The sequence below is a fragment of the Eptesicus fuscus genome, chromosome 11 (genome assembly GCF_027574615.1).
Source record: "Eptesicus fuscus isolate TK198812 chromosome 11, DD_ASM_mEF_20220401, whole genome shotgun sequence".
Classification (NCBI taxonomy): domain Eukaryota; kingdom Metazoa; phylum Chordata; class Mammalia; order Chiroptera; family Vespertilionidae; genus Eptesicus; species Eptesicus fuscus.
Window position 1 is genome coordinate 51,862,151 of NC_072483.1, and position 23,739 is coordinate 51,885,889.

At 52.0% G+C, this 23,739-nt stretch overlaps 2 protein-coding genes across 3 annotated transcripts in view; both read left to right on the forward strand.

The window, feature by feature from the left end:
• LOC103283290 (homeobox protein Hox-D3) overlaps positions 1–20,946 on the forward strand; it is a 49,299-nt gene extending 28,353 nt beyond the window's left edge. Inside the window, exons 2-4 of one of the 2 annotated variants that reach the window (XM_054723541.1) lie at positions 7,538–7,560; positions 10,648–10,662; positions 20,182–20,946. In XM_054723541.1, coding sequence (XP_054579516.1) covers positions 7,538–7,560; positions 10,648–10,662; positions 20,182–20,925 — 782 coding nt within the window. In that variant the 3' untranslated portion in view covers positions 20,926–20,946. Of the gene's footprint in view, positions 1–7,537; positions 7,561–10,647; positions 10,663–17,634; positions 18,173–20,167 lie in introns of those variants that run through there. The other variant, XM_008138528.3, reaches the window with a different exon arrangement.
• Positions 732–2,438, forward strand: HOXD4 (homeobox D4). The gene is made up of 2 exons (XM_054723544.1): positions 732–1,389; positions 1,940–2,438. Exons 1-2 carry the CDS (start codon positions 963–965, stop codon positions 2,266–2,268), a joined length of 756 nt encoding a protein of 251 aa, XP_054579519.1. The 5' UTR covers positions 732–962; the 3' UTR covers positions 2,269–2,438.
• Positions 20,947–23,739: the final 2,793 nt, after the last annotated feature.

Genomic DNA, 23,739 nt, shown 5'->3' on the forward strand with positions numbered 1-23,739 from the left:
TGTGTAAACCCCTAATTGGTTGCAGGAATTCGGAGCCAAAGGGCTAGGTTCTGGAGGACTGGGGAGTGCGGTGGGAGGCCAGGTAGCCCCAGCTCTGCCCTCAAGGAGCATGAGGTTGCAGGGTGCCCAATGAGGGGCTCACTGGCCTTTGACTGCCCTGTGAGAAGGAGGCGAGCTGGAAAGAAGGAGTGCAGAGTCCTTTTGGGGTCCATTTGGGTGGGGTACCCTCGCCATCTTCCTGGCACACCTCTCGCTTCACGGGCTGAGGCAGTGGGAACCTCCTGCCATACCTGCAAGGCCTGGCTTTGGCTAGAAATACCCCAGCGTGGGCACTCACAGCAAGCTGGGCGGTTACTCATTGCCTAAATTGATTCAGGCCAGCCAGATCGTAGTAACTTTTGGGTGACCCTGACGAAGACAAAGCCGGGACTGAGCCTTTGTATGGCAGAGTCCCCGTTCCCGCGGCTGGGCTGGCGGGAGCTCTGCCTGCTGGGGAATTCTGCCCAACTCTGACGCTGCCTCACCCACCTGCCTTCTGGTGCCTACGCTCCGACAGATATTCGGATTCAGTCCACTTTGAGCTGTGCCCACTTTGGGGGGCTGTTTTCTGGCGGGTTGCTGAGTGGAGAGGGCACTGGAGGTTAGCAAAGTCAGTGGCAGACAAAAGCTGGAATTACTTTGGGGGGGGAAGGAGGGTGCTGAGGGTTAGAAGTACATTAATATCTCTTGAGGGCCCTCGAATGGGCCACAGCGAGTCACTTGATTACACGTAGGTTATTTAGTTAAATTTGTGAAAATTATGAGATGCTCACCAACCCGGTGATAAACTCGCTCCCTCGCTATTGGCTGGCCTGGTCACATGGCCGCCAACTTTATTCAGTTGACAGCAAGTAGGAGGGCCCTATGGAAGGAGAAAAAAAGACAACACGAGAAAAATTAGTATTTTCTACCTTCTGAAATTAATGGCCATGAGTTCGTATATGGTGAACTCCAAGTATGTGGACCCCAAGTTCCCTCCCTGCGAGGAATATTTGCAGGGCGGCTACCTAGGCGAGCAGGGAGCCGACTACTACGGCGGCGGCGCACAGGGTGCTGACTTCCAGCCCCCAGGGCTCTATCCGCGGCCCGACTTCGGTGAGCAGACCTTCGGAGGCGGCGGCCCGGGGCCGGGCTCGGCGCTGCCCACGAGGGGTCACGCGCAAGAACCAGCAGGCCACTACGGCGCTCCGGGGGAGCCGTGCCCGGCGCCCCCTGCGCCCCCGCCCGCGCCCCTGCCAGGCGCCCGGGCCTGCAGCCAGCCGGGCGGCCCCAAGCAGCCGCCCCCAGGGACGGCACTCAAGCAGCCGGCTGTGGTCTACCCCTGGATGAAGAAGGTGCACGTGAATTCTGGTAAGGCGCGGGCCCAGCGACCTCGCAGCCCTCACCCCAGCCCAGCGGCCTGGGCCCCGGGAGGGGGTGCGGGTGGGTGTGGGTGTGGGCGCGGGCGCGTGGGGCTCCAGTGGGCACCTCAGTTACTCTCTCCATAAATTTTTATAGCTGAGGGAGCAGGCCGGGACCATGTGGCTGGCTGCATGTCTGTGGGCAAAAAAGGGGGTGGAGATGGGGCGGGGGGGGGGGGGGGAGGATTCCATTTTCAGAACAGAGGCTCCACGGTGGAGAGAAATGGGGGCTTTCCAAAATGCTTGGAAATTCCGGAGCTTTCGGTGGGCCAGGGAGATGGGAGCACAGTTGGGGATCCCCGCCTGCCAGCGTGGGGGAGTGGGTTGGTGTGATGAGGTGGTAGGAGCGAGCGTGTGTGCTGGGAGAGAGGGCGGGAGGGAGGGAGAGCGGCTGGGAGCGCTGGGAGGGCCTGGGGCGCGCCAGGAAGTGAGCGCGTTGGCCAGGGGCCTAACTAGTGGCCAGGCGCTGACCTGACCGTGCTGTCTGTTTTGTCTCTCAGTGAACCCCAACTACACCGGCGGGGAGCCCAAGCGGTCCCGGACAGCCTACACCCGGCAGCAAGTCCTAGAACTGGAAAAGGAATTTCATTTTAACAGGTATCTGACGCGGCGCCGTCGGATTGAAATCGCGCACACCTTGTGTCTGTCTGAGCGCCAGATCAAGATCTGGTTCCAGAACCGGAGGATGAAGTGGAAAAAAGACCACAAGCTGCCCAACACCAAAGGCAGGTCCTCGTCCTCCTCGTCCTCCTGCTCCTCCTCGGCTGCCCCGGGCCAGCATTTGCAGCCGTTGCCCAAGGACCACCACACGGACCTGACGACCTTATAGAAGTGGGGACCCTGGGCCCATCCCTCCCTGCGCTCCCGGCTGAGCCGAAGCTGCGGGGGCAGGCCCGGCCTGCGGTCACCGCGCTGGGCTCTAAGGTACTGTAGGGTGGACCTGGGACGTGCAGGCCGTCCTTGGACTAGGTTAGCATCCTGCCCGAGGGCAGCCCCCTACCCGGAGTGGGTATGGGGGTGGGAGGGGGAGGGGGTTCTCTCTCTAAGTATATTATCATATGGCAGGAGCTACTGAGAACGTTAAAACCTTGGCGAGTCATTAAACTCATGAAAATCTCCGCTGTTGGATTTTGAATTTACAAATGAAGGTTGAATGCTTTACCCCAGTGTGAATTTGAACATCCTCCCCCACCCCACCTCTCCAGGGAGCGCTGTGGTTGAATAATGTGGGGGAGTTAAGGCAGCAGGTTAGCCACCCCTGTGCTAGGTGCTTTCAATGGAAGCAGGAGAGCTGTGCCAGGATTTCTGAACTTTCTGGGTTGTCTATATAATTTCCAGTGTGAAATTATATATATTGTTCCCACTGGCCCATGCCCAAAGAAATGAGTCTAAGAAAGGAAGTGGAAACGGGTTATTTTATGTTTAGATTATATTTGCTTAAATATTTATTTGTTGGGGAATGGGGTACAGAAATCACTGACATCTTAATGCCAAAAACCTTAAGATGGTGAAAGGGGCCAAATTTCAGGGAACAGAATCAGAGATGTGTGGACTTACTTCAGGCTGTAACTGGCATTTTGAACCCCACCCCCTCCCCATTCCCCGGAAATGTGTGTAGGGGCCCTTAACCCTTCTAGAGGGAAGCAAAGAGTCCACTCTGAGTTGCATTCTTGAAAATATATTTCCACATGTGCTTTTTTCAGCACTGTGCTACAACCAGCATTAAACGTTGTTAGAGGAAAGAGAAAAAAGAAAGAAACAAATGGTCCAACATTTTCCTTCTGGGGAAAGAAAACAAAACCTCTGTTCTGGGTCATTTGATAATGACCGAATTTTCTGTTCCAACTGGATTCCAAATGCCCAAATAGCCCATATAGCAATATTTTATAGGAACTGGTGTATGGCCTATTTGGGAGAAGGAGGTGTGCAGTGGGAAGAAAGTGGGAAGTAGAGGAAGTCTTACTTTAAAAAGGAAAAAAAACAACAAACACTAATTGAATCTAGAAGTCCACGAAAGTTGGTCTTGGGGTTTTTCCCTGAAGTTCTTATTTTTAAAACAAACCTTAAGGAAGTTTTTCTCAATCCATTAGTTAGAAGCAGAAATTGTAAAAGTACAAAAGTTTTCAGGCCCTCTTCCTTGCCTTGAGAATAGTGGTTTAAAACAGTCGCTCTCAAACAACAGGAGAGAGATTTTTAAGTCATTTTTCTTATGCCTTGCCTGGGAAGGGTTCAAAGCTCATTTTTCTAAAATGTTGACCCTTAGGGATAAGGGGGAAAGAGTCAAAGGTAATGACCAGAGTTTATATACTCAAATGGAACAAGGCTTCGAAAGTTTAAACCCCAAAGCCTCAGGCTCCAAAAAGAAACCCCAGGTTGTAGCTATCAAAAAGTGACAAAAAGCGGGGAGGGATAAAGGGTGAGCTTGAAAGAGAGTCTCAGAATTGGGGTTTGTTGTTTTTTTTTTTTTTTTCAGTGCTTCTGAACACTTTCGTAGGTTTCAGTGGTAATTAAAAATGCATTTAAGTGTAGGGGAAAGAAAAGATTTTCTCTGCAGCCATGTTCTTTGGTTCAGTGTCTCCTGAGAGTTGAGGGCAGGTATTCACTGGAGTCCCTAGGCTGAAATTCCACTTCTCTAAAGTATCTTCCAAGCCTCGGTCTTTTGTATTAGACCCTGGGGACAGCTCTTTGTTCCTCTTTGGGGTGAGCCTGGCTCTCAGACTTGCACATGGCAATACTTGAATATCGGCACGTCGGGATATTAAAGATGGATATTCCTGCATTATTCACATCATTGTTTCTATGACAAAAAGCACAGAGTTCATACATAGTCAAGATGTCTTTTTTCTGACACCCTCACGTTGAGAAGCTGAAAAGGTATTTTACTGAAGTTCGGGGCTAAATTACAGAATCAGGTTCATCCAGAGGACAAATTTTCTATTCGATTAGCTGTATTTCAGCCGGGAGGACTGACCTCTAAACCCTTAACCTTTTGGACTCTAACTACCCTTCTCTTCTTTTTTTCCCCTTCTAACATGGAGAGCGGTCTTTGGATGTAACATTTGAAAAGAGCAGTTATCCTTGGACAAGTTGGAAAGTTGCTAAAATTCTTTCTTGAAACCCAGATCTGTGAATACATTTAACTTCTCCTTGGGAGGGGGTAAAAGGATGTTTTCACAACAACCAACTGCTATACAGGGGTGGGCAAAAGTAGGTTCACAGTGTGATACAAATAAGTGATACAATAATTAATAAATAATAATACAAGAATAAATTCTATTTCGCATACTTACAACTGTAAACCTACTTTTGCCCACCCCTATATATTATAGAGGTTGTTTATAGATCCCCCCTTTCCCAAAAGTTCAGGTTACTTAACCCCAGCTTTAGGCCAAATGCCAAAACTACTTAAACACCTTCACCCCTGTCCCAATAGAAAGCCAAGAGGAAAGTTTTGATGAAGAAAATCCAAGCTCATTCTCAAACATAAGCCCCATTAACTTAGGAAAGTAACTTAATCAGAGAAACAACTTCTTTGTTTATAAGTCCTCAGCTCTCCTTCTCGGCTTCCAGGAACTGCCTTTTGAAATGTTAATTTAGCCTGGATGGCCCAGAGGGCAGCCCACGACCCTGAGGTCCTAACTGGACCTCAGCATCCATTTGGGCCCACAGGAGTGGGGCAGAGAAGAAGCAGTCCCCCCCCTCCCCCGCAGCCACCTAGGGCAGGGAAGGAAATGAGTTTCCATCTGGGAACGTGCTCTAGAGGAAAGCGAGATGTAGAAAGGCTCAGTGCCCATTTGCTTTTATTTGTTTCCACTCTGTTCCCCCAAATATGAGCCAGAAGTGTTTGTTTTGGTGGTGGTGTTTTTTAAAGCTGTGTTGGGGTTGTGACTAGGGGGAATGAAGTATTTGCTGAGGACATGGCTCCTCGAACTCCCATCTCACTTTGTCCATTGCAGCCTTTTGTTGGGAGATGACATTGTCAGTCAGCCCATGGTGTTTGTTCACACAAGATGCTTTTTAAATAGAATTGACCAATGTTCTGCTGCCACTGATTAAAGTATTATTTATACTAATTGTTGCCTGTAGTTTTGATGTAATTCATTGATCTATATTTGAAATAAAAGGTATAGCGAAATCTCCCTCCTGTTTGGTGCCTCCACAGAAGCATTCTTCATTAAGTCTTCTGACAGCTAACATTCAATATAAACTATTGTTTTTATTTTCCGAAATGTGCTTGGCATATGAAGGTTAAACTGTGTAAGGCTTAGCAATTCTATCATTACACCCTCCCCCATACATACATGCATACTGCCAATTCGGCCACCATATTTTGTGAGCATTGGGAAGTCTGGGTTTGAAATCGGGCTGCTGGGTGGTGGGCATCATTTTTGATAGGAAAATAAGTTACTGGCCTAAAAGGATGCTCCAGGTTGGCTTTCTTCGTGGCCCCAATCAGCCCTAGACCTCTTCAGCCTCTGTTCGTAACACGGTGGGTGAGAGATCGCCCCACCCCACCCCCAACTCTAAGAGAGGGTGTATGGTGTTGGGTTCTGGGCCAAGCTGGGACTGACCCCTCTGGCCTGCCATCTTGGGCCCCTTCTACTTTTCTGGTGGGACTCAACCCTAGTGGGGCCTCTAGCACCTGCCCCTCCTTACCCCTAGCGCCCCCTCCGCCTTCCAGACGACAATAAACACTCCCCATTATCAAAGTGGCCTGCGCTATTTTTATCACGAGGGCTTTTTTTTGCCTCTCCTAGAAAAGGGGCGAAGACAGCAGTTGCAAAGTCGATGGGGGTGGGGGGACTTGCTCGAGACAGGAAATGAGCAGAATGCGTAAAATCAGACATGTGTCCTTAATATATGGAAGCGCTCGCCCCGGACGCGTGGACATGTGTATTTATAAGTGCGCAGACAGAAGTTTAAATATTCAGACACCTTCTATGATTGTCCTTTGCCTGTCTTCTGGCTAATGGCTCCTCCTGTGCCCACCAATACATCAGCACGGCTGTGTGCCGAACCGCGGGCTGGGACGAGGAGGCGGCGGCGAGTCCACAGCCGAGCCCGCCGGAGCCCAGTCCAGTAAACCGGCCCCTCGGCAGGCAGACGGCGCCTCCCGCCGCCCGCCATGTTGGGGAGCCCTCCCTGCCCCCCACGCCGGGCTGGCGGCCCCGGCTCGCTGGCAGCTGGGGGAGGGCCTTTCATAACCCGGAGAATTTTCAAAGTGCGAGGAAGATGATAAGAATAGATTTCTACAAGTCCCGACCACGTGATTGGCGAAATAATTAATTCAGCGCGTCCCTTAAGAAACACGGAGTCGTCATTAATCTGCCACGCAAAGGGCTCTCTCCGACTTGGAAAGTGCAGGGATCCCAAGAATATCACCCGCCCACGGGCCCCCCGCGCGGCGCCCCGGCCTCCACCCGGGCCCAGTGGAGGGCGCGGGAGCGCAGCCGGCAGGTAAATATTTTGGCGACTTTTATTTCTTCGGATTTAGATCCTTAATGAATTTAGCTGTCAGGGCCGCTGACAAATAGTTCCCTCTGCTTCCTGATTTGGAACTGCGCGCTGGCGAGTTGTTAGTGGCTTGGATGGTGACCTTTGGTTCAGCAAAGGTTTGCACTTATGAAAAATTACCGAGAGAGAGAGAGAGAGAGAGAGAGAGAGAGAGAGAGAGAAGGGACTCGGGGGCGAGGGTGCTCGCGGGCTGCTGGGAGACAACAGGAGCTGCAAAGCCCGCCGGCTGGGGGATGCGCCGGGCGCACGCGGGCCGAAGTGGCCCGGTCGCCTGTGTCTACCGGGAACAATAGTCGCTGTCACGGCATCTGCCGCCTATTCTTAAACCGGTGAGAAAAGGCCCCAGCCCTCTTTTCAAGCGAGGGTCGTAAATTTTTCTTTGCGTCATAATAGGAGGCTATAAAATCGAGTTGAAATTTTACCCCAGGCAGGTTTTAACCAACAGATAATGATTTCCGAGTTGATTCTCCCACTGCCCTCCCTCCCCACCGAGGCTCTGCTGCTTCTGTCATCCCAGCAAGGAGTTTCCCCTTCTTCCCCTTTATTTTTGTATTTATAAGTTTGGGGAAAGATATAAAATAAAGGCGATGGGGGTGGGGGGCGGGGAGTCCTTGCCTCAGAAGTGGGATATCCTGGGGTGAGTGGAAATCTGGGGGGAGGGATATGCAGGAGAGGCCAGGGCAGATGCAAAGGCTGTGTCTCCTACTTGCTCCCATTTCAGCCCTTTTCCTTCCGCACACCAAGGAGATTCGAGGTTCCAGACCCACTCCGCTCCCATCCCACCGCCAGCTTGCGGGATATTCGGGCTGTGGGCAGCGCACTCTTCTAGCTCGAAAACCCCCAAATCCTGCCAGGATGCCCCGGGGGGACAGCCTCTTTATTGAGCCCCTTCCCTCTCCTTGGCTTTGAGGATAATTTCCATGAGGAGAGGCTGGCTGCGTTTGGTGGTTGTTTGGGGATTGAGTGTGTTTTGATTTCTTTTTTTTTTTTTTTGGTGTATGTATATTTCCCCATCAGACAGAGACAAAGTTTCCTCCCTTATGAATTATACATTCAAACAATAACACATTAATTCAATTATTCAAAGATGACAAATGTTTATGTGCTTTGCAAGTGACTCCAGTGCAGATTCCGGGTGCTTTCTCCGAGTTGCTCACTTTTTTATCAATGAGAATTGGCTCCCCTCCCACCCCAACCCCACCCACTCTAACCCACCTCCACTTCTCCTGGTAGGCCCGGAGAGGAACTCTCCCCCCCACCACACACACACACACACACACACACAAAACCTCCCAGTCCCGCTGGCAGCCTGGCAGCCAACAGCCTCCCAAGGCCCCGGCTTGGCGGGCACCGGCCCGGGCTATTTTATCAGTGTGACAATTGCCCGGGTTGGTGTGATAAATCATCGTAAGTAATTCCTGAAAGGGTGCGAGGCTGTTGGGGGCCGGGCGAGGACTGTAAATCTTTCCGGTTTATTGCTCTATGAACATATGCTCCGATTGAAGAAGGCTTAGATCCTTTCCTGGAGACAAATTCCCCGCAAAGGGGCCCCCTTCTTTGGCTGGAGATTAACACTTGCTTCAGCCGGCTGCTCGCCCCGGTGGAAGGCTAGGGGGCGGGGTCCTCTGGGCGGGGGTGGAATGGGGCACCCACGGTCTGGCTCCAAAAGGGGTCCGGAGTGGGCCTCCAGCCAGGCCCGGCCAGGTGAACAAAAGGCCGGCCGGCTGGCATGCCTGGGGGCTGGAGCCTCGACCTGCCCTCTGGGGCTTTCCCAGGCCTCTGGAATGGGGGTGTGGAGGACCTTACCCCCTTTACTCCCGGCTCTTCGGAGACCTTGCAAACGGCGGCGACGGTGCCCCTTGCCGCCGAGAAGCAGAGCTGGCCGCGAAAGCGAGACTTCAAGAAATGGCCGGAGACCCCCGTGTGGGGTGGGATTCCGTGGTGAAGGCCAGGCTGGGGGACGGCGTGGGGGCTCGCGGGAAGGCAGGAGCCAGACGCCAGCCGCAGGCTCCTGGCCAGCGGGGAGCTTCACTCTTCTGACCACATGCAGCATGGTTACCATAAATTCCCCCCGACCACTAGAAGAGGGCCGGGAACCTGTCCTGATTGAATATTTCCAAAACCTAAGTGCCCTCCTCTCCCATCTGGCCCGCGCCTTCTCGGAGGCGCCGCAGGAAGCGGGAAGGCACGGCCTGACAGTCGCCGTTCCCGCGGAGCCCGCCGGCCCGGCCCGGATCCGGAGGCGCGGAGATCACGGTAACCGGCAGCTCGGCACCTCGGCCGGCTGGGGCCGCGCAGGACCTGGGCGGAGAGAGCAAGGTGTACAGTGGGGACGGCGCCGGTCCTGGCCGGCTGAGTGTGCGCCTGTGCCGGCTCTCGGAAGTGGCAGCTCTGTCTGCCGCGTCTGCGAGCTGAGCCAAGGCCCCAACCGGTGGTGATGTGGTGGTTGTGGTGAGGGGACGGGCCGGTCTGGGAGCTAGAGGCTCCTGCCTGAAGGCCTGACCCTGCGCTGTGCCACAACGTAAGCGCCTCGCCCAGGAAAGGGGAGAGCGGGTGGGAGCGTGGGAATGCGGGAAGCTAGGCGCAGACCAGACGGGGAGCCAAGGGAACCCTGAGCGTCTAACGCACCACAGCCGCCCTCTGAGAAGTCTCTAAGACAGGCCTCTAAATTTCCATCCCTTCTCGTGGATGGCCAGCCCAGGGTCAGAGGTCGTAGGAGGAGAGACTCCCAGCGCCCCAATCCACTGTCATCAGCCAAGCTGGGACTAGGTCTCTCCCGAGAGCAGCGAGATGGGTGGGAGCTTTCCTTCAAACTCTAACCCACCCATGTCTGCCCCAGGGAAAGGGTCCCGGATCCCACGCCTCCTGCCCCTCCTCCCAGACCCCAGGCCCGGCTGCGCTCCGGGGCTGGATGGTGTGAAAGTTTCAGCCTCAATCAGTACAATCTTCTCTCTGGGTCACGTGAACAAATATGCTCGCATTTGAAGGCAGCGTCTGTATTTGTGGACTATGAGGGGGTTTCCGGGGCTCTCTCCAAATACAGAGAGGACCATATTCTGAAAGCAAAACAAACCCCCAGCTCTGGGGGGCCTGGGAGGGCTGGGCAGGAACCCAGGAGTGGGTGGAGGCGCGGGTAGCCACTGCTCTGGGCCTGGGAGCGGACAAGCTGGCGGGTGGACCTACGGGAGCGCAGTGCGAGCGAAGCCAGCTCGGGGACTAAGAACTCGTTCCTCCTGCGTTTATTGGTAGTTGAACCTCAGCCTGGTTCCGTTCTACCGGGAATTCCGTGTGCCTGGGTATATGGCCGCGTCAGCGAGCGCGCGAGACCAGGGTTGGGACAGTGTTGTCTGCAGACAAAGGGGGAAGGCTAGCTCTGCCCCCCACTGGCGCCCGCTCTGAGGCCGAGGACACCGGGTTTATGATAAATTGGGATCCAGGTAAGCGATTGCATGGCAAAATGAAAATCTTTGGGCACCGGGCTGCTTGCTGCCCTGAACGGGATACTAAATATGATTTATTTTGTGTAATCTGTGATCTTGATTATTGCCAATTGGTGAGGCAGCCCGCGTAGACCTAGATGCACTTCTACATATACATCGAGGACGGGTGATTAATTGTAACAAGGCGCGCTTTGTGGGAGCGCTCCCCGCCTACCCAAAGGTTAGGAGGACACACTACCTTGGCAGGCTTGGAGGGTGGCGGTGGTGGCGTGGGGTGGGGTGGGGGAAAGGAACGTGGCAGTTTGAAGAGAGGTTCAGTGAGGGGCTTGGGGTTGAAGGAAGTATTTTGGGGGTACGAGTGCAGTTATGAGAATGGGCTGAAAATGAATGAAAAGAAACTTTTTTTACACTGTCACTGCCAAAGTAAGATGGAGCATCATATTAATTCCGTGTCTTGGGCTGCCCGGTTGGGCGCAGGAGGGTTGATTTATATGTATTTAAAATAAACTCTGTGGCCAGCCAGCTCCCTGCATTGTTCTGGGAGCTAGCTCCACATACAGACGCCTTTATCTTCTGCTCTTGGCTTATTGTTTTTCTTGGAAGGTGAAAGTGTCACTCAAGATTATCTCCCCAAATTCAAGAGAACCCCCAAACTACCCAGAAGAGTTTGGGAGGCTCCTCCACGTTCCCCTCACTAATCTAAGGTTTTGACTGCAAGAGTGGCAAAGAAAAGGTTTAGGGCTTCTGGGTCCTTCTCCCCAAAGAACCAGGAATGGAAGCTAAATTGTATTTTGACTCCAGCATCCCATCCATCCTTTTGTTTACTATGCCGTGCGGCTGCTGGCTGGGGGAGGACAGGACAATCCATCCAGGGTCTTTCCCAGGGGCCGAAGCCTGAGTAAGCAGCAATCTGAGTCTGAGAGAAGGGCTCCATGCTCCTGGGAAGCCACGGGGCCAGGTCCCAGACGGGGCTTCTGTAGAAAGGGACCCCGAAAGCAAGGAGCCCTCCCTTCACCTGGGTTGTGACTGGACACCAGCGGGAGAGGGACCAACTTCTAGCGGCATTGCCTGGAAAGGAGAGTAGTCAAGTTGTTTTGTCAATTGCCTGTGGTTGGCTCCATCAGAACTTAAAGTCACTGGACATTTTTCTTCGCTTGCTGCCTTGGAGCTGCGCGCCTGCCAACTTAGTCAGCTGAATCCAATTACTACAAGCAGCATTTCATTTGGCCCCATGGAGCACTCACTTATAACTTCCCGAAAATTTCAATAATCCGAACCCTATTGTAAAGGCTCCTGATCCTAAAGACTCTTCCGTGGTACTGGTGAGGGATGGGGTACAGGGCCGGGGCTGCCTGGGACCAGCTCCTCAATGACAGCTCTCAGAAGGAGTTCCCTCCCCTGCTCCCCCAGTTCCTGGCTGTGGAAAGGGTACTTGAGCTGGTGGCCCAGAGCCAGCCCTGTGAAGCCTGCAGTTCTGGACAAGCAGGGTCTGAGGTCCGCTGGTGCTGAATGGTGGGTGGTTTGGGGAGGGAGCGCAGGAGAAGGCGGTGGGGGCTCTGGGCTGCCTTGGGGTCCTCTTCACTTTCCTCAAGCCTCTTGCACCCAGAGAGCAAAGCGCACCCCTGAACGCCCAGGAGCAAACTTACCCTGTTCCTCCGTGGCTGGGAAACAAAATCTAGCTACCTGCATCCGGAGATCGAGGCCCTGGGTGGTCTCCCAATTTAGCCCTCCTTCTGAGGGGAAGCTCCTACTTTTAAAGAACCGTTTTTTAAAAACAATAAAAAACAAAAAAAAAATCAAGCAGCAAAAGTTGACGTCTGCCCACGTGAATGTATCCTATAAAGCAGCCTTGGGATTCTCTGGTCCGGTCGGGTCGGTGGGCCTGAGTGCATCGTGCCTCCAACGCATAGCCCTCTGGCCAGCCCAGCGGAGAGGACCCCCTGGATCCCAGCCGGCTGGGAAGCTGAAGTCCAGGCGTGATGTTAGGATCTCTACCGGGCCAGGATTTCTTCGAGGCGCTTCCGTTGGGTGTTCATTAAGGGTGAGTTATTACCGCGTGAGCCAAAGGTCACTTCAAAGGCTTATGGCTTTGCGCTCTGGTCTTTAGAAGGGCCCGGAATGCTTTGTGTGGGGCTTTCCCAGCGTGGTTCAGTGTTTGCAAACTAGTGAGTCGACAAATTGCACAGGGCAGATGCAAGAGGGGGGATTGTCTACTTTCACCTGCCTGGGGCAGGTACTTGCTGAACGCCTGGCCGTGGTGTGCAGCACGGACTGTTTTGGGGTGAGGGCGGAAGGGATGTTTGTTTCTTAGTCGGTTTGCAGCCCAGACTAGAAGGGTGGTTGGTACTTACTGGAATAAAATAAACGCAGGGAAAGCATCAATATATAATGTAGAAACCGAGAAACAGTGTCCAGTACCCTCTTTACTGGAGCCGCTGTGGCAGCTGTTGACTGGGACTCACCCAGGCCCATCTACATAGTCACCGTCCTCTTCTGGTGCTATGTCGTAGTAGCCTCCCTTCCACTCCAATTCTGTACAGTCCCCCTCTTCTGCTCTTAGAAGGTGGGCTGGGCCTGGGGGATTGGGAAACCTGGAGCATTTGGAGCTTGGTTGGAGCAGCAGGGGAGGGACTGGTTTCCCTGAACCTCTGACCCACTTGGTACACCCCCTGCCCAAGGGTGTGATCCTTCCCTCAGGCCCAAATCCCCCTTCTCCCACCCAGCCAAGGATTTCAGTGTTAAAGGCTACTCGCTCCCCAGGAGCCAACCGAGTTTCTTTTCTGCCTGATAGAAGGCACCTGCAATGGCTGCAGGCACCTTTTACAATAGTCACGTTGATTATGACACCCTTAAGGGGGGTAAAGCCTCTGGACATGTAAGTGTTTGTAAGAACCAACGGCCACTGAGAGTTTTCCATTTTGTTCCAGATCCACCTGAACAGACTATCAAAAGAAACCCGAAGAGCCTACAAAAAGAGTTAGAGACAAAATTTGAGAACACACACACACACACACACACACACACACTCATATATACAATTGTGGTGAGTGGCGTGACTTAAAAAAAAAACAATTTCCACTACATTTCCATCTGTCCAGCAACTCAAAGTAGCCATCTCAGGATTCATACATCAAGACAAAACAAAAGGGCGGCTTTGAAGTGGATCACCTCAGTGTGAACTGCAGCCCGTTACATGATAACCGATCATCGGCCTTCAAATTTATGGCGCTTTAATGGGGTGAGCCCAGTGCCTTAAATGCAGGGTGTGTTACATACCAAGTTATCTGGGCTAAACAAGAGTGATTTAGAAGGCCCATCCAGGGCTCCCCATAGGTCAGAAGAGGCTCGGGCTGAGAGATCAGGAGAACTTGGGCAGAAAGCTTTGTGGTAAATATTTCCCCTCCCCAGCAAACCTGAAAAGGAGGAGCTACAAAATCCCGATGTAGCAAGGCCAACAGGAAGGAAGGATCGTTGCTCAGTTCCAGGGAATTACGGGGATACCCAGCAAAAGTCGTGTCCGCCCCGAACGAGATCTGTGGGCTCCCGAGGCCCTGGTTTAGGCAAAACAGGGAGAGAAGACGCAACTCGAACCTCCAAAAAACTGAGACTAACAAAAGCAACCAGCACACCATCACCTCCCCCTTCTCTTTCAACTTGCACGGACCCACTCTACCCATCCGTGATTTACGACCACTGAGCGCTAGTCACAGCCCAGACACGGCCGCCCCCTCCCTTCCCAAGCCCCTCGGCCTTTCCTGGGCCGCCGTGGGCCCGCAGGCGCCGGGCCGGCCTCCGCGCGGTGCGGTCCGCGAGCCTCCTGGCGTCCCCGGGCCGCGGCGGGCAGCGGGTCTTCGGCCCCGGAGAGGCTGCGCGCTTCCCCTCCCGCGTCCGGCCGCCCGGCAGAGCTGCTCCTGGAGGCGGCACCGGCCACTTTATATAATCACCCCGCTCCGGGGGCGCGGGCCCCGGGGAAAGTGCGGAGTAGGGCATTCTTTTGCTGCGCTTCCTCCTACGCGGAGACTGTTTTCCACTTCTGAAAAGTGCCGGGCTTGGGGAAGTGTTTTTCTTTTCTTTCCTTACTGAGGCGTTTACTGCCGCCGCGCTCGCAGTCATAAATTTTGTTTCAAACCACAATGACAGGTGCATTGATATGCACCGTGAGAGCTCCAGCTGCTTAATAACCCCGTCCCCTGGCCGCTGTGAGCGCCTTTTATTTATTCGGTATCATATTAGGTATTGATCTCGGGCAGAATTAAGTGCAGTGAGCAAGTATCTGGATTCAGCTGTTTCGGAGGCGCGGTGGGTGCGGCGGGACAAAGCAGGCCGGCCTGGGGAGCGGTGGTGGTGGTCGCTCAGAGGCTGCTTTCCTTCCCGCTGGGGACCCGTGAGCCCCGCCTGTGCTTGGGCCTCTGGACTAAGTTGGCAATTCCCTGGGACCTCGAGAAAGGACAAGCCAGACCCCGGTGTGGCGCCCCTTTGCCCGGAGGGGCCGAGGGTGGCGCAGAGGGGGTTCTGGGGAGGCTGCCTGGCCTGGTTCCCTGGTCTGGGGGGGGGGGGGGCGGGGGGGTGAAGGGGAGGAGGAGTGAGAGGAAAGGGCAGCTGAGGACTTGGAGGACTGCCCCATCCCCCTACAGGGCTTGTCTTCACCCCAAGGCATTTGGGTCCCGGAGCCCAAATGAGCAGAGATACCAAAGGGCGAGAAAAGAAAGCCTTAAAGAAAAAAAAAAAAAAAAAAGAGGGGGGGGGTGATCGAAAAGATGAGCCACTGAACAGTTGACCATTGTCCAAGTGATTTATGACCCATTCCTGCTTTTTAGGTTCAAGCAGAGTTCACAAGGAGCAGGGATTTCTGGAAAGAAATGAGCTTTTTTTTTTTTTTTTTAAACAGTTTTGTAACAATATTCTCAGGTTCTGTTTTAGGAGAGGTGGTTTCTTTAGGGCACTATATATTTTTTGGTGGGGGGAGGGGAAGCTGCAAAGTCCTTCCCATTTATGAGAAGCCTACTGCCCTAGCTTCTGGGGGAAATGGACCTTAGGGTGTGGAATCATCATTGTGTGGGCCTTGAAATTCCTTAATACAATGAAAACAGAGAACAGACTCTGTGGTTACTCGTGAAGCTGCCCAGTAGTTGCACTTTTGACGTCTGCACACAGAGCGTTTTCTAGGAATATGCCATAGGAGCAGATATATATGTAAAGCCATCTGTTTCAAAGACCTGGTCAGTTCTTGAAGAAGCGGTTTTAATATGACTGGTCCACCTAGCAAGATAAACTTTGTCAACCTAGGAGGCAAGAGGGGGGTGTTTTGCTTCCACAGTTGTAAATGGAATGACAGAAGCAGCAGTGATTCTGGTGGTCTCAGTGTCAAATGTGACCATTTTGACATCCAGAGGGCCCAAAGTTTAAAACTGGAAGCAGGATCCCAGAAAAGTACCAAAACTTAAGGAAACCCAGTGTACCTGGCACTTTTGCCTGGGCATATACACATGTAAATATTAGTCACAGGATGAGGTGGTAGCTTGGTAACTTTAAGAGTCAGAGGATGATATAGAAAATGAACTGAAAGAAAAATTAAGACCATCTTTGTTGGACAGATATCCTAATTGCATACATTTAATAACAATAGTAGAAACAATTCCTAAGACATAACATCCTAGTATTCTATTATCCCATTGAGAAGGACCTGTCTTTTATCAAGATAAATGGCATATTCACTTATATTTTAAAACAAAAATGGGCAATAATACTACCAAATGAAGGGTATGAATATTTTTTAAAAAATCAGGTTAGCTTTTTGGTGAAAGTGGAGGGGAGATGAATGACCAGAGGAGCAATTTTGGAACTAGTGGTCAAATCCAGTATGTAGGCCACATAAGTTGTGTAGATAGTATGGTCCATCATGGTGACCATGATGTAAGCCAGGGAGTGTGGGGTAGGAAAGTTGCCTGAAAGAAGAGATCAAGGAGTAAGACCAGGGAGCTGACCTATGAGTTTTCTTTATGGAGCAGACAAAAGTGGTTGAATGGTATTAGTTATACTTTAACTCCTTAGGAGCCTTTCACGAGAAGGGGTGGGTGGGTGAGAAGGGAAACCCCCATCAAGAGTCAGAAGACACAAAAGGGGTAGAATTTTTCTTAGTTTTTCCCCCTTCTAATTCTGGGTCCATTCATCATGCCGAAAGAGGCTCTCTCACTGGTTGTGAGTTGGGTGGTGGTGGTAGAATGGATGATCCAGAGCAGAGGTCTATAATAATATCTATACAATAGCTGCAGGATAAAAATAATAGTAATAATATAAAGCATTCACCTTTCACCTGTGCTCCATGCATTTCAAATTCTATGTCTCTTCACCCATTCTCAGTGGTATCCATTTAAAAGTAGCAGAAAGCCAAGTTAAGAGTCTAAAAAAAATGTAGATGAAAAAGAAGAAACATTTTCTAGCCTCAAAAATAAGTCTGGGAGTCTTTAAGTCCTCTTCTTGGTTTTTATTTCCTAGTGGATTTCACAGTGCTGACCACAGAGCTAACTGGGCTGATTTGTACCCTGTCACCGGAAAGTGGACTATCTGGGTCTTCATGAAGGATGCTGTGATTTTGAAACCAGGTGGGAGAGATACTTTTTTTGAGAGCTCTGGCTGTTCTGAGTGTGTTTCCTTTTGCCCATCAAAACCCCAAGATGGCTCTGTGGTTGATTGATCCATTCAGTCAGTCATTCAACAAGCATTTATTGCACTTACTACATGTGGGGCACTGGGCTAGATATTACATATATATGAATAAGATACAGTCCCTGCCTACAGGAAGCTCAAAGTCAAGTGGGAGAATCAGCCATTAAAATGTATGAGGCCACAAGTGCTTTTCCATGAAGTTTCAAATGCTAAATTGATACTCTTTGGAGGAGGAAAATTGTATCTGGGAAAAAAAAAGAAAGAAAGAAAAGCCCCTTCCCTTAGACATAGCTAGAGAGAAGGAATCATTTCATATGTTTATGAGAAATTCCTTCTAACTTTTCCAAGGGTTCATATAAGTTGAACTTCATAAAATTCCAGATCCCCCACTTTTAAGTGGGTGAGAAGCAGAGAGCCTAAACTAGTACCTCTATATTGATTGGTCTTGCCAATGACAGAGCTGCTGGGGCCTCTCACTTTTCCTCTCTGCAGGTCACCTGGAACCTGGGGCTGCCCCAGCTCTCTCAGGATTTGGCAGACATCGGAGGTGGCAGTGACGGAGACAGTGGTGGTCAATGTTATTTGAGCAGGGTCAGCAGGCCCTGGAGCTTCCTGAGTGCACGATGCAGAAGGCTGCTTACTATGAAAACCCAGGACTCTTTGGAGGCTATGGCTACAGCAAAGCCACTGACACATATGGCTACAGTGCCCCCCATCAGCCTTTCCCACCCCCTACTGCTGCCAACTCTCTGGACACTGAATACCCAGGTTCTGCCTGCTCCATCCAGAGCTCTGCACCTCTGCGAGCGCCAGCCCACAAGGCGGCTGAACTCAATGGCAGCTGCATGCGGCCTGGCACTGGGAACAGCCAGGGTGGGGGTAGCAGCCAGCCTCCTGGTCTGAACTCAGAGCAGCAGCCACCACAGCCCCCTCCTCCACCACCAACCCTGCCACCTTCCTCGCCCACCAATCCTGGAGGTGGAGTGCCTGCCAAGAAGGTCAAGGGTGGGCCCAGTGCTTCTGGCTCTTCAGCCACCATCAGCAAGCAGATCTTCCCTTGGATGAAAGAGTCCCGACAGAACTCCAAGCAGAAGAACAGCTGTACCACTGCAGGTAGCTCTTTGAGGGCGCTTACCCGTGGGCTACATCCCCTCCACACTGACCCCAAGAAGCTAGCTCTCCTAGGAACCAAGAGACTCAGGGCTGGAGGTGTAACCTTGGAGGCCATATGTCTAACCTCCTACTGACACAGAAATGTCCCTTCTTTATAGTGTCCCTGATTGGGGGTTATACCCTTACAGTGACAGGGTCTCTCCCTTCCATTCCAGGCTGTTGGTGGCATGGCTGGGCACGTCTCATAGTTATTAATAGACAGCTCTTTATACTGACCTAATATCTGCTTTCCTAGGCTGCTGGTCATAATTCAGCTCCTTGTTTCCATCCAATAGCACTTCAAAACTTGGCTAAGGATGTTACGTAGTCCCTATCACATGAATCCCAGTCTCTTAAATTAATAACTAAAGTCTGTGGAGTGCTATGTTAAGAACATGCTAAGTGCTTTACAAGCATTATCTTATTTAATTTTTCAAAGAACCCTTTGAGGGCAGGTATATGATAAAATTCCCATTTTATAGGGAAGGAAACTATTAGAGATGATAAGTGACTTGCCCAAGACCATAAAATAACAAAGTGGTGCCCTTGAATCCAACCAGGGCCTCCAAGGCATAACCAAGGGATCTATTTGGCCCACCCCTGCCCAATTCTCCCCACCCAGCAAATCTATAATATAGGGAGGAGCATATCCTAGGGCAGGGGTGGGGAAACTTTTTTCTGCTAAGCACCATTTGGATATTTATAACATCATTCTCAGGCCATACAAAATTATCAACTCAAAAATTAGCCTGCTATATTTGGTCAAACATTTAATTAACTCACCCCAAATGCCTTGGCAGGGCCAGACCAAATGATTTCGATTTTGTGGGCCTTACACAGCCAGGCCCACAGGCCAGACATCCTCGCCTCCCCCAGAGGATATGCTCTGAAACAGGAACAGCCTCCTGTTGTGTTCCTCTCCCTGGAAAGGGAGACCCTGGAGTAGAGAAGACCTTCTGCAGGCCCACTCAGGGTGTGTGGGAGAAGATGGGCAGGGACAGGAGCTCTGAGGCCTGCTTCCTCTCTCTTCTCAGCTGGCTTGGTTCCTGAACATTTTTGGCCTTGTGTTCTCTGCTGTGGCTTATCTTCCGGGAGATGAACTTGCCTATCCTTTCAGGGCCAGGGTGAAGCCCGGAATGCAGCTAGCTTGTTAGCAAACCGGGTCTCCGGTTTGCCTGCTGCTCTCTGGTACTTCAGCTCCTAAGGGAAAAGTATCTTCCAGCCCTAAGCTCCTTCTCCGGCCCCTCCTTCCCAGCTGCAGGAGAAGGCCCTCCCTCCCAGGAGAAATCCATTTGTCTTCCCAGTGAGGGAGTGGACAAGCTGCTGAGAGGTGGCAAGGGTGGTGGAAAACAGTGCCGAGGCTGCTGGTCCTAGCACTGCAGTACTAAAAATGCTCCCAGCCGGGTCTTGGGGCCCCTAAAACCTGGGGCAGTATTTTTATGGTTTATCACCTTCTCTGCATTTGGGTGCAGCTGGGCTGGAGTGAGGTGCTAAGATCTCCACCCTCAGTCCATGCTTCCTGGGTGCTTTGCCCAGGAGCCAGCCCCTGAGCCAGGCAGGCTGGGCTGTTCCCTCCCCCACACCCCTTAGCGGAGGGCAGTGTTCAGAGAAGTCTGGCCCTTCTTTGGCAGAGGGGAGGCCTTACCAGCTGCTACTAGTCTCCCATTAAACTCCTCCAAGGCCTTTGGGACCGGATGATGGACTAGGCTGGAGGGGAGGGGTTGGGCAGAGGGAATCAAACCTCAGACGGCAGATGGGTGTTTCAGGTGCGACTGATTGGTAGGCCAGGGGCCGGTGAGTTCCTCCTTAGAATCTCACCTCTCAAACGCCCCTCCCCAATCCAGCCAGGATTAAAGTGGGGGGAAGAGGAGGGAAACCAGGGAAGCACTTCTTTGCAGCCCTGGGTGCCCCCCACCTCTCCCTCTCAGCGTCCCCCCTCTCTCCCTCCCTGCCCAGGAGAGAGCTGCGAGGACAAGAGCCCGCCGGGCCCAGCGTCCAAGCGGGTGCGCACGGCGTACACGAGTGCACAGCTGGTGGAGTTGGAGAAGGAGTTCCACTTCAACCGCTACCTGTGCCGGCCACGCCGCGTGGAGATGGCCAACCTGCTGAACCTCACGGAGCGTCAAATCAAGATCTGGTTCCAGAACCGGCGCATGAAGTACAAGAAGGACCAGAAGGCCAAGGGCATCCTGCACTCGCCGGCGGGCCAGTCCCCGGAGCGCAGCCCGCCGCTCGGGGGCTCGGCGGGCCACGTGGCCTACTCGGGCCAGCTGCCGCCGGTGCCCGGCCTCGCCTACGACGCGCCCTCGCCTCCCGCTTTCGCGAAATCCCAGCCCAACATGTACGGCCTGGCCGCCTACACGGCGCCGCTCAGCAGCTGCCTGCCGCAGCAGAAGCGGTACCCGGCGCCGGAGTTCGAGCCCCACCCCATGGCGAGCAACGGCGGCGGCTTCGCCAGCGCCAACCTGCAGGGAAGCCCCGTGTACGTGGGCGGTAACTTCGTCGACTCCATGGCACCCGCGTCCGGGCCGGTCTTCAACCTGGGCCACCTCTCGCATCCGTCCTCGGCCAGCGTGGACTACAGTTGCGCCGCGCAGATTCCCGGCAACCACCACCACGGACCGTGCGACCCTCATCCCACCTACACAGATCTCTCGGCCCACCACTCTTCTCAGGGACGCCTGCCCGAGGCCCCCAAACTGACGCATCTGTAGCGGCCGCCGCTGGCCCGAACTCCTGGCGCAATTACCTCTTCTGCTTTGGTGGCGGGTGGCGGGCGGGCGGGGCCCGCGGGGCCGCCGGTGACCCTCCCTCGCCCTGTCCCGGCCGCTGCCTCTCCGGGTTTCGGGCCAACAGCGGCCGAGGTGCAGGCGACTGGGCCTCCCCTCCAGGCGCATCCTCCTTTGGGTGACCCGCCGTAAATCAACCGCAAGGATTCTCCTCTGTAAGCCTGACAGTGCCAAATACTGCGGACCGAGGGGCTCTAGGCTGGTAATGATGTCCCGAAGGTAAGTCTGAGGTTCGCCGGGCCGCGCGCTCGGCAGAGGGACCAGAGCCTGGAGAGCTCTGGGCCTGGCCCGCGTCTAGCCTAGTTGCGGAGACCTTAATTTATATGCCCCTTCCCCGTCCTGTAAGGATTGAATCGGACTCAACAATCTGTATTTATTATTTGAAGCGAGTCATTTCGTTTCTCTGATTATTTATCCTCGTCTTAATGTATTTATGTGTATACTTGTAGAATTCTCCAGCCGGCTTAGGAACGCGCTGCCCCAGGCCTCGGGGGCCACATTTCATCTCTTTCGTCCCTTTGGTCTGAACTAGCTGAGAGAGTAGTTTTGAACAGTTGTAACCGTGGCTGGTGTTTGTAGTTGATGTAAAGGATTAAGACCGCAAATTGTCCTTCATGGGTAGAGTCGGACGACACCCGTTACTCATTTCTCAAACAGCCACAGCCCTCCAACTCGACACAGTTTATTGATTTCAAATTGTCTGGTACTATTTGAACAAATATTTAGAATAAAGAATTTCTCAGTTGGAAGAGTATCTGTGTTAATCACACACACTTGCAAGCAGATCACTGCCTTTATTTTCCCCACAATCTCAATGGAAGACCCCCAAATAGGCTGAACCTTTGAAATACGTGGTTTTTTTTTTTTTCATGTATTTGGAATCTAGTGCACACATTGGTTCTGGGACACTTGATGACATCCCAGCGATTGACATTAGGGGGAAGAATCTGAGGATGCAAACCTAGAAATGTTCCAGGCGGGGTGATTTGGGTAGAGCTTTGTACTGTGCCTGCTTTGCTGTTTCTACCTGTCTTTCTAGACACAAATCCACCTTTTTAGATTGCATTTACACTGGGGAGGCCAGAGCTCACTTTTCTGTGTTAAGTAATAAAATAAAGAACTTTGAAAGAAAACTGACAATCAAGAGAAAAGATACAGGAGAAGTCGTAAGAAGAATTGAGCTACGAAAAAGTTAAGGTGCAGAAAGAGAAATGATCACTTGGAGACAGGCACGTAAGCCTCTTCTCTAGGAAATGCTGTCACGACTTTGTCCTTTATAGTGGATGGTGGTTCACTTCTAAAGAAAACAAGCATTCCCCGTGATGTACAGTAATAAAAGTTTCATTAATGGAACACAAGTATAAACACCTTGTTTTCTCCTGTTCCTTGGTACTCAATGGGCAGAAAATGTCTCCAAGGATTTATAACCATTTTGTAAATAACAGCGTGGCTTTAGCGAGGGGTGGACAACTTCCACCCACTTCTCTGGGAGGAGGCACTCGGAAAACGCCTTCAGATAAGGTTCAATTCTTTGTATTTCAGCAAAGTCGGCCCACACATCTCTATTTGGCTTGACAAATAATGCAACTCCTACTACATCCCTGGTGACACGAGGTGAAATTCCTATTGTGTGGAAATAATTTAACTTCTAGTCTTCTGGTGGAGCAACAACCGTTTCTATTTGGATGTTTGTGTTTCGCTAAATAATGACGGCTTAAAAAAAACATTTAGTTTCCTTGTTCTTTTGTGCCATTTAAAAAAAATGGCATGTTAGATTGGGGGCGGGAGGGGGTTATCCTTTTGTTAAATTTCACCTTTTCTGAGCAGGTTTAAAATATACATGTTGTACAAGTGTATCAGCAAGAATAAATGACTTCAACCGAAGGGATAGTTTACCCACTTTCAAGGATTAAAATTGTTTTCTATGAAATTTGCATCCATAGGCAGAATTTCTAATTGTCTTGTAAGAAATTATTTTTAAAAATTATTAGGGAAATCAAAGAAGAGCTTGCTGCTTTGCAGGGATAACAATCTTTCTTAACTGGCTAAATATTAAATAGATGAATTGTTAGGCTGTTTAGATTCAGCCCGGTTTTCCCTCATCTCCTCTTGCTACCATAAGTAATAATAAAAATACATAATGCATCATGGCTCCAGGCGTTTTCCAGTGCGGTCTGTTACCGCAGGAGTATCTGCTGAGTCTGCGGGTGTCTGCGAGGCCCCAAGTGTCATCTGCGGCTTAGGGTTTCATGGATTAGACTTGAAACGGTGTCTAGCCCGGCTGACATCAGCTCCCTCTCGCACTAAGACTCCAGAGAAGTGCGGGGTTAGGGGCTCCCTCTCCAGGCAGCCGCCGCCGCCCGGAGGCACCTTCTCCTGTGCGGTGGAGGCGTTCTCTTGGGACCAATGTGCGGCTCCCTCTCCTCCTTGGAGAAAGCTTCCCCGAATGGCTCGGATGGGCCACACCAAGTCGCTCCTGGCGCGGGTGGGGAGTCTGGGGAGGGCGCTTCCCGCGCGGCCACAGGCCAGGGCGAGAGTGGGCCCTGCGACACAGCCATTTAAAACTTCATAAATTATAAACAAGCTGCCCTGGCCTCCGCCATAAATTCTGCTCCCTTTGAGCCTGCAATTAGTGTTAGGAAGCACCAGAGTCTAAACACAACCAAACGCCCTCCGAAGGGCCCAACTGCCCGAGGTTGCAAAGTTTTATTTATTTTCTTCCCCTCCGTACCCGAGGTT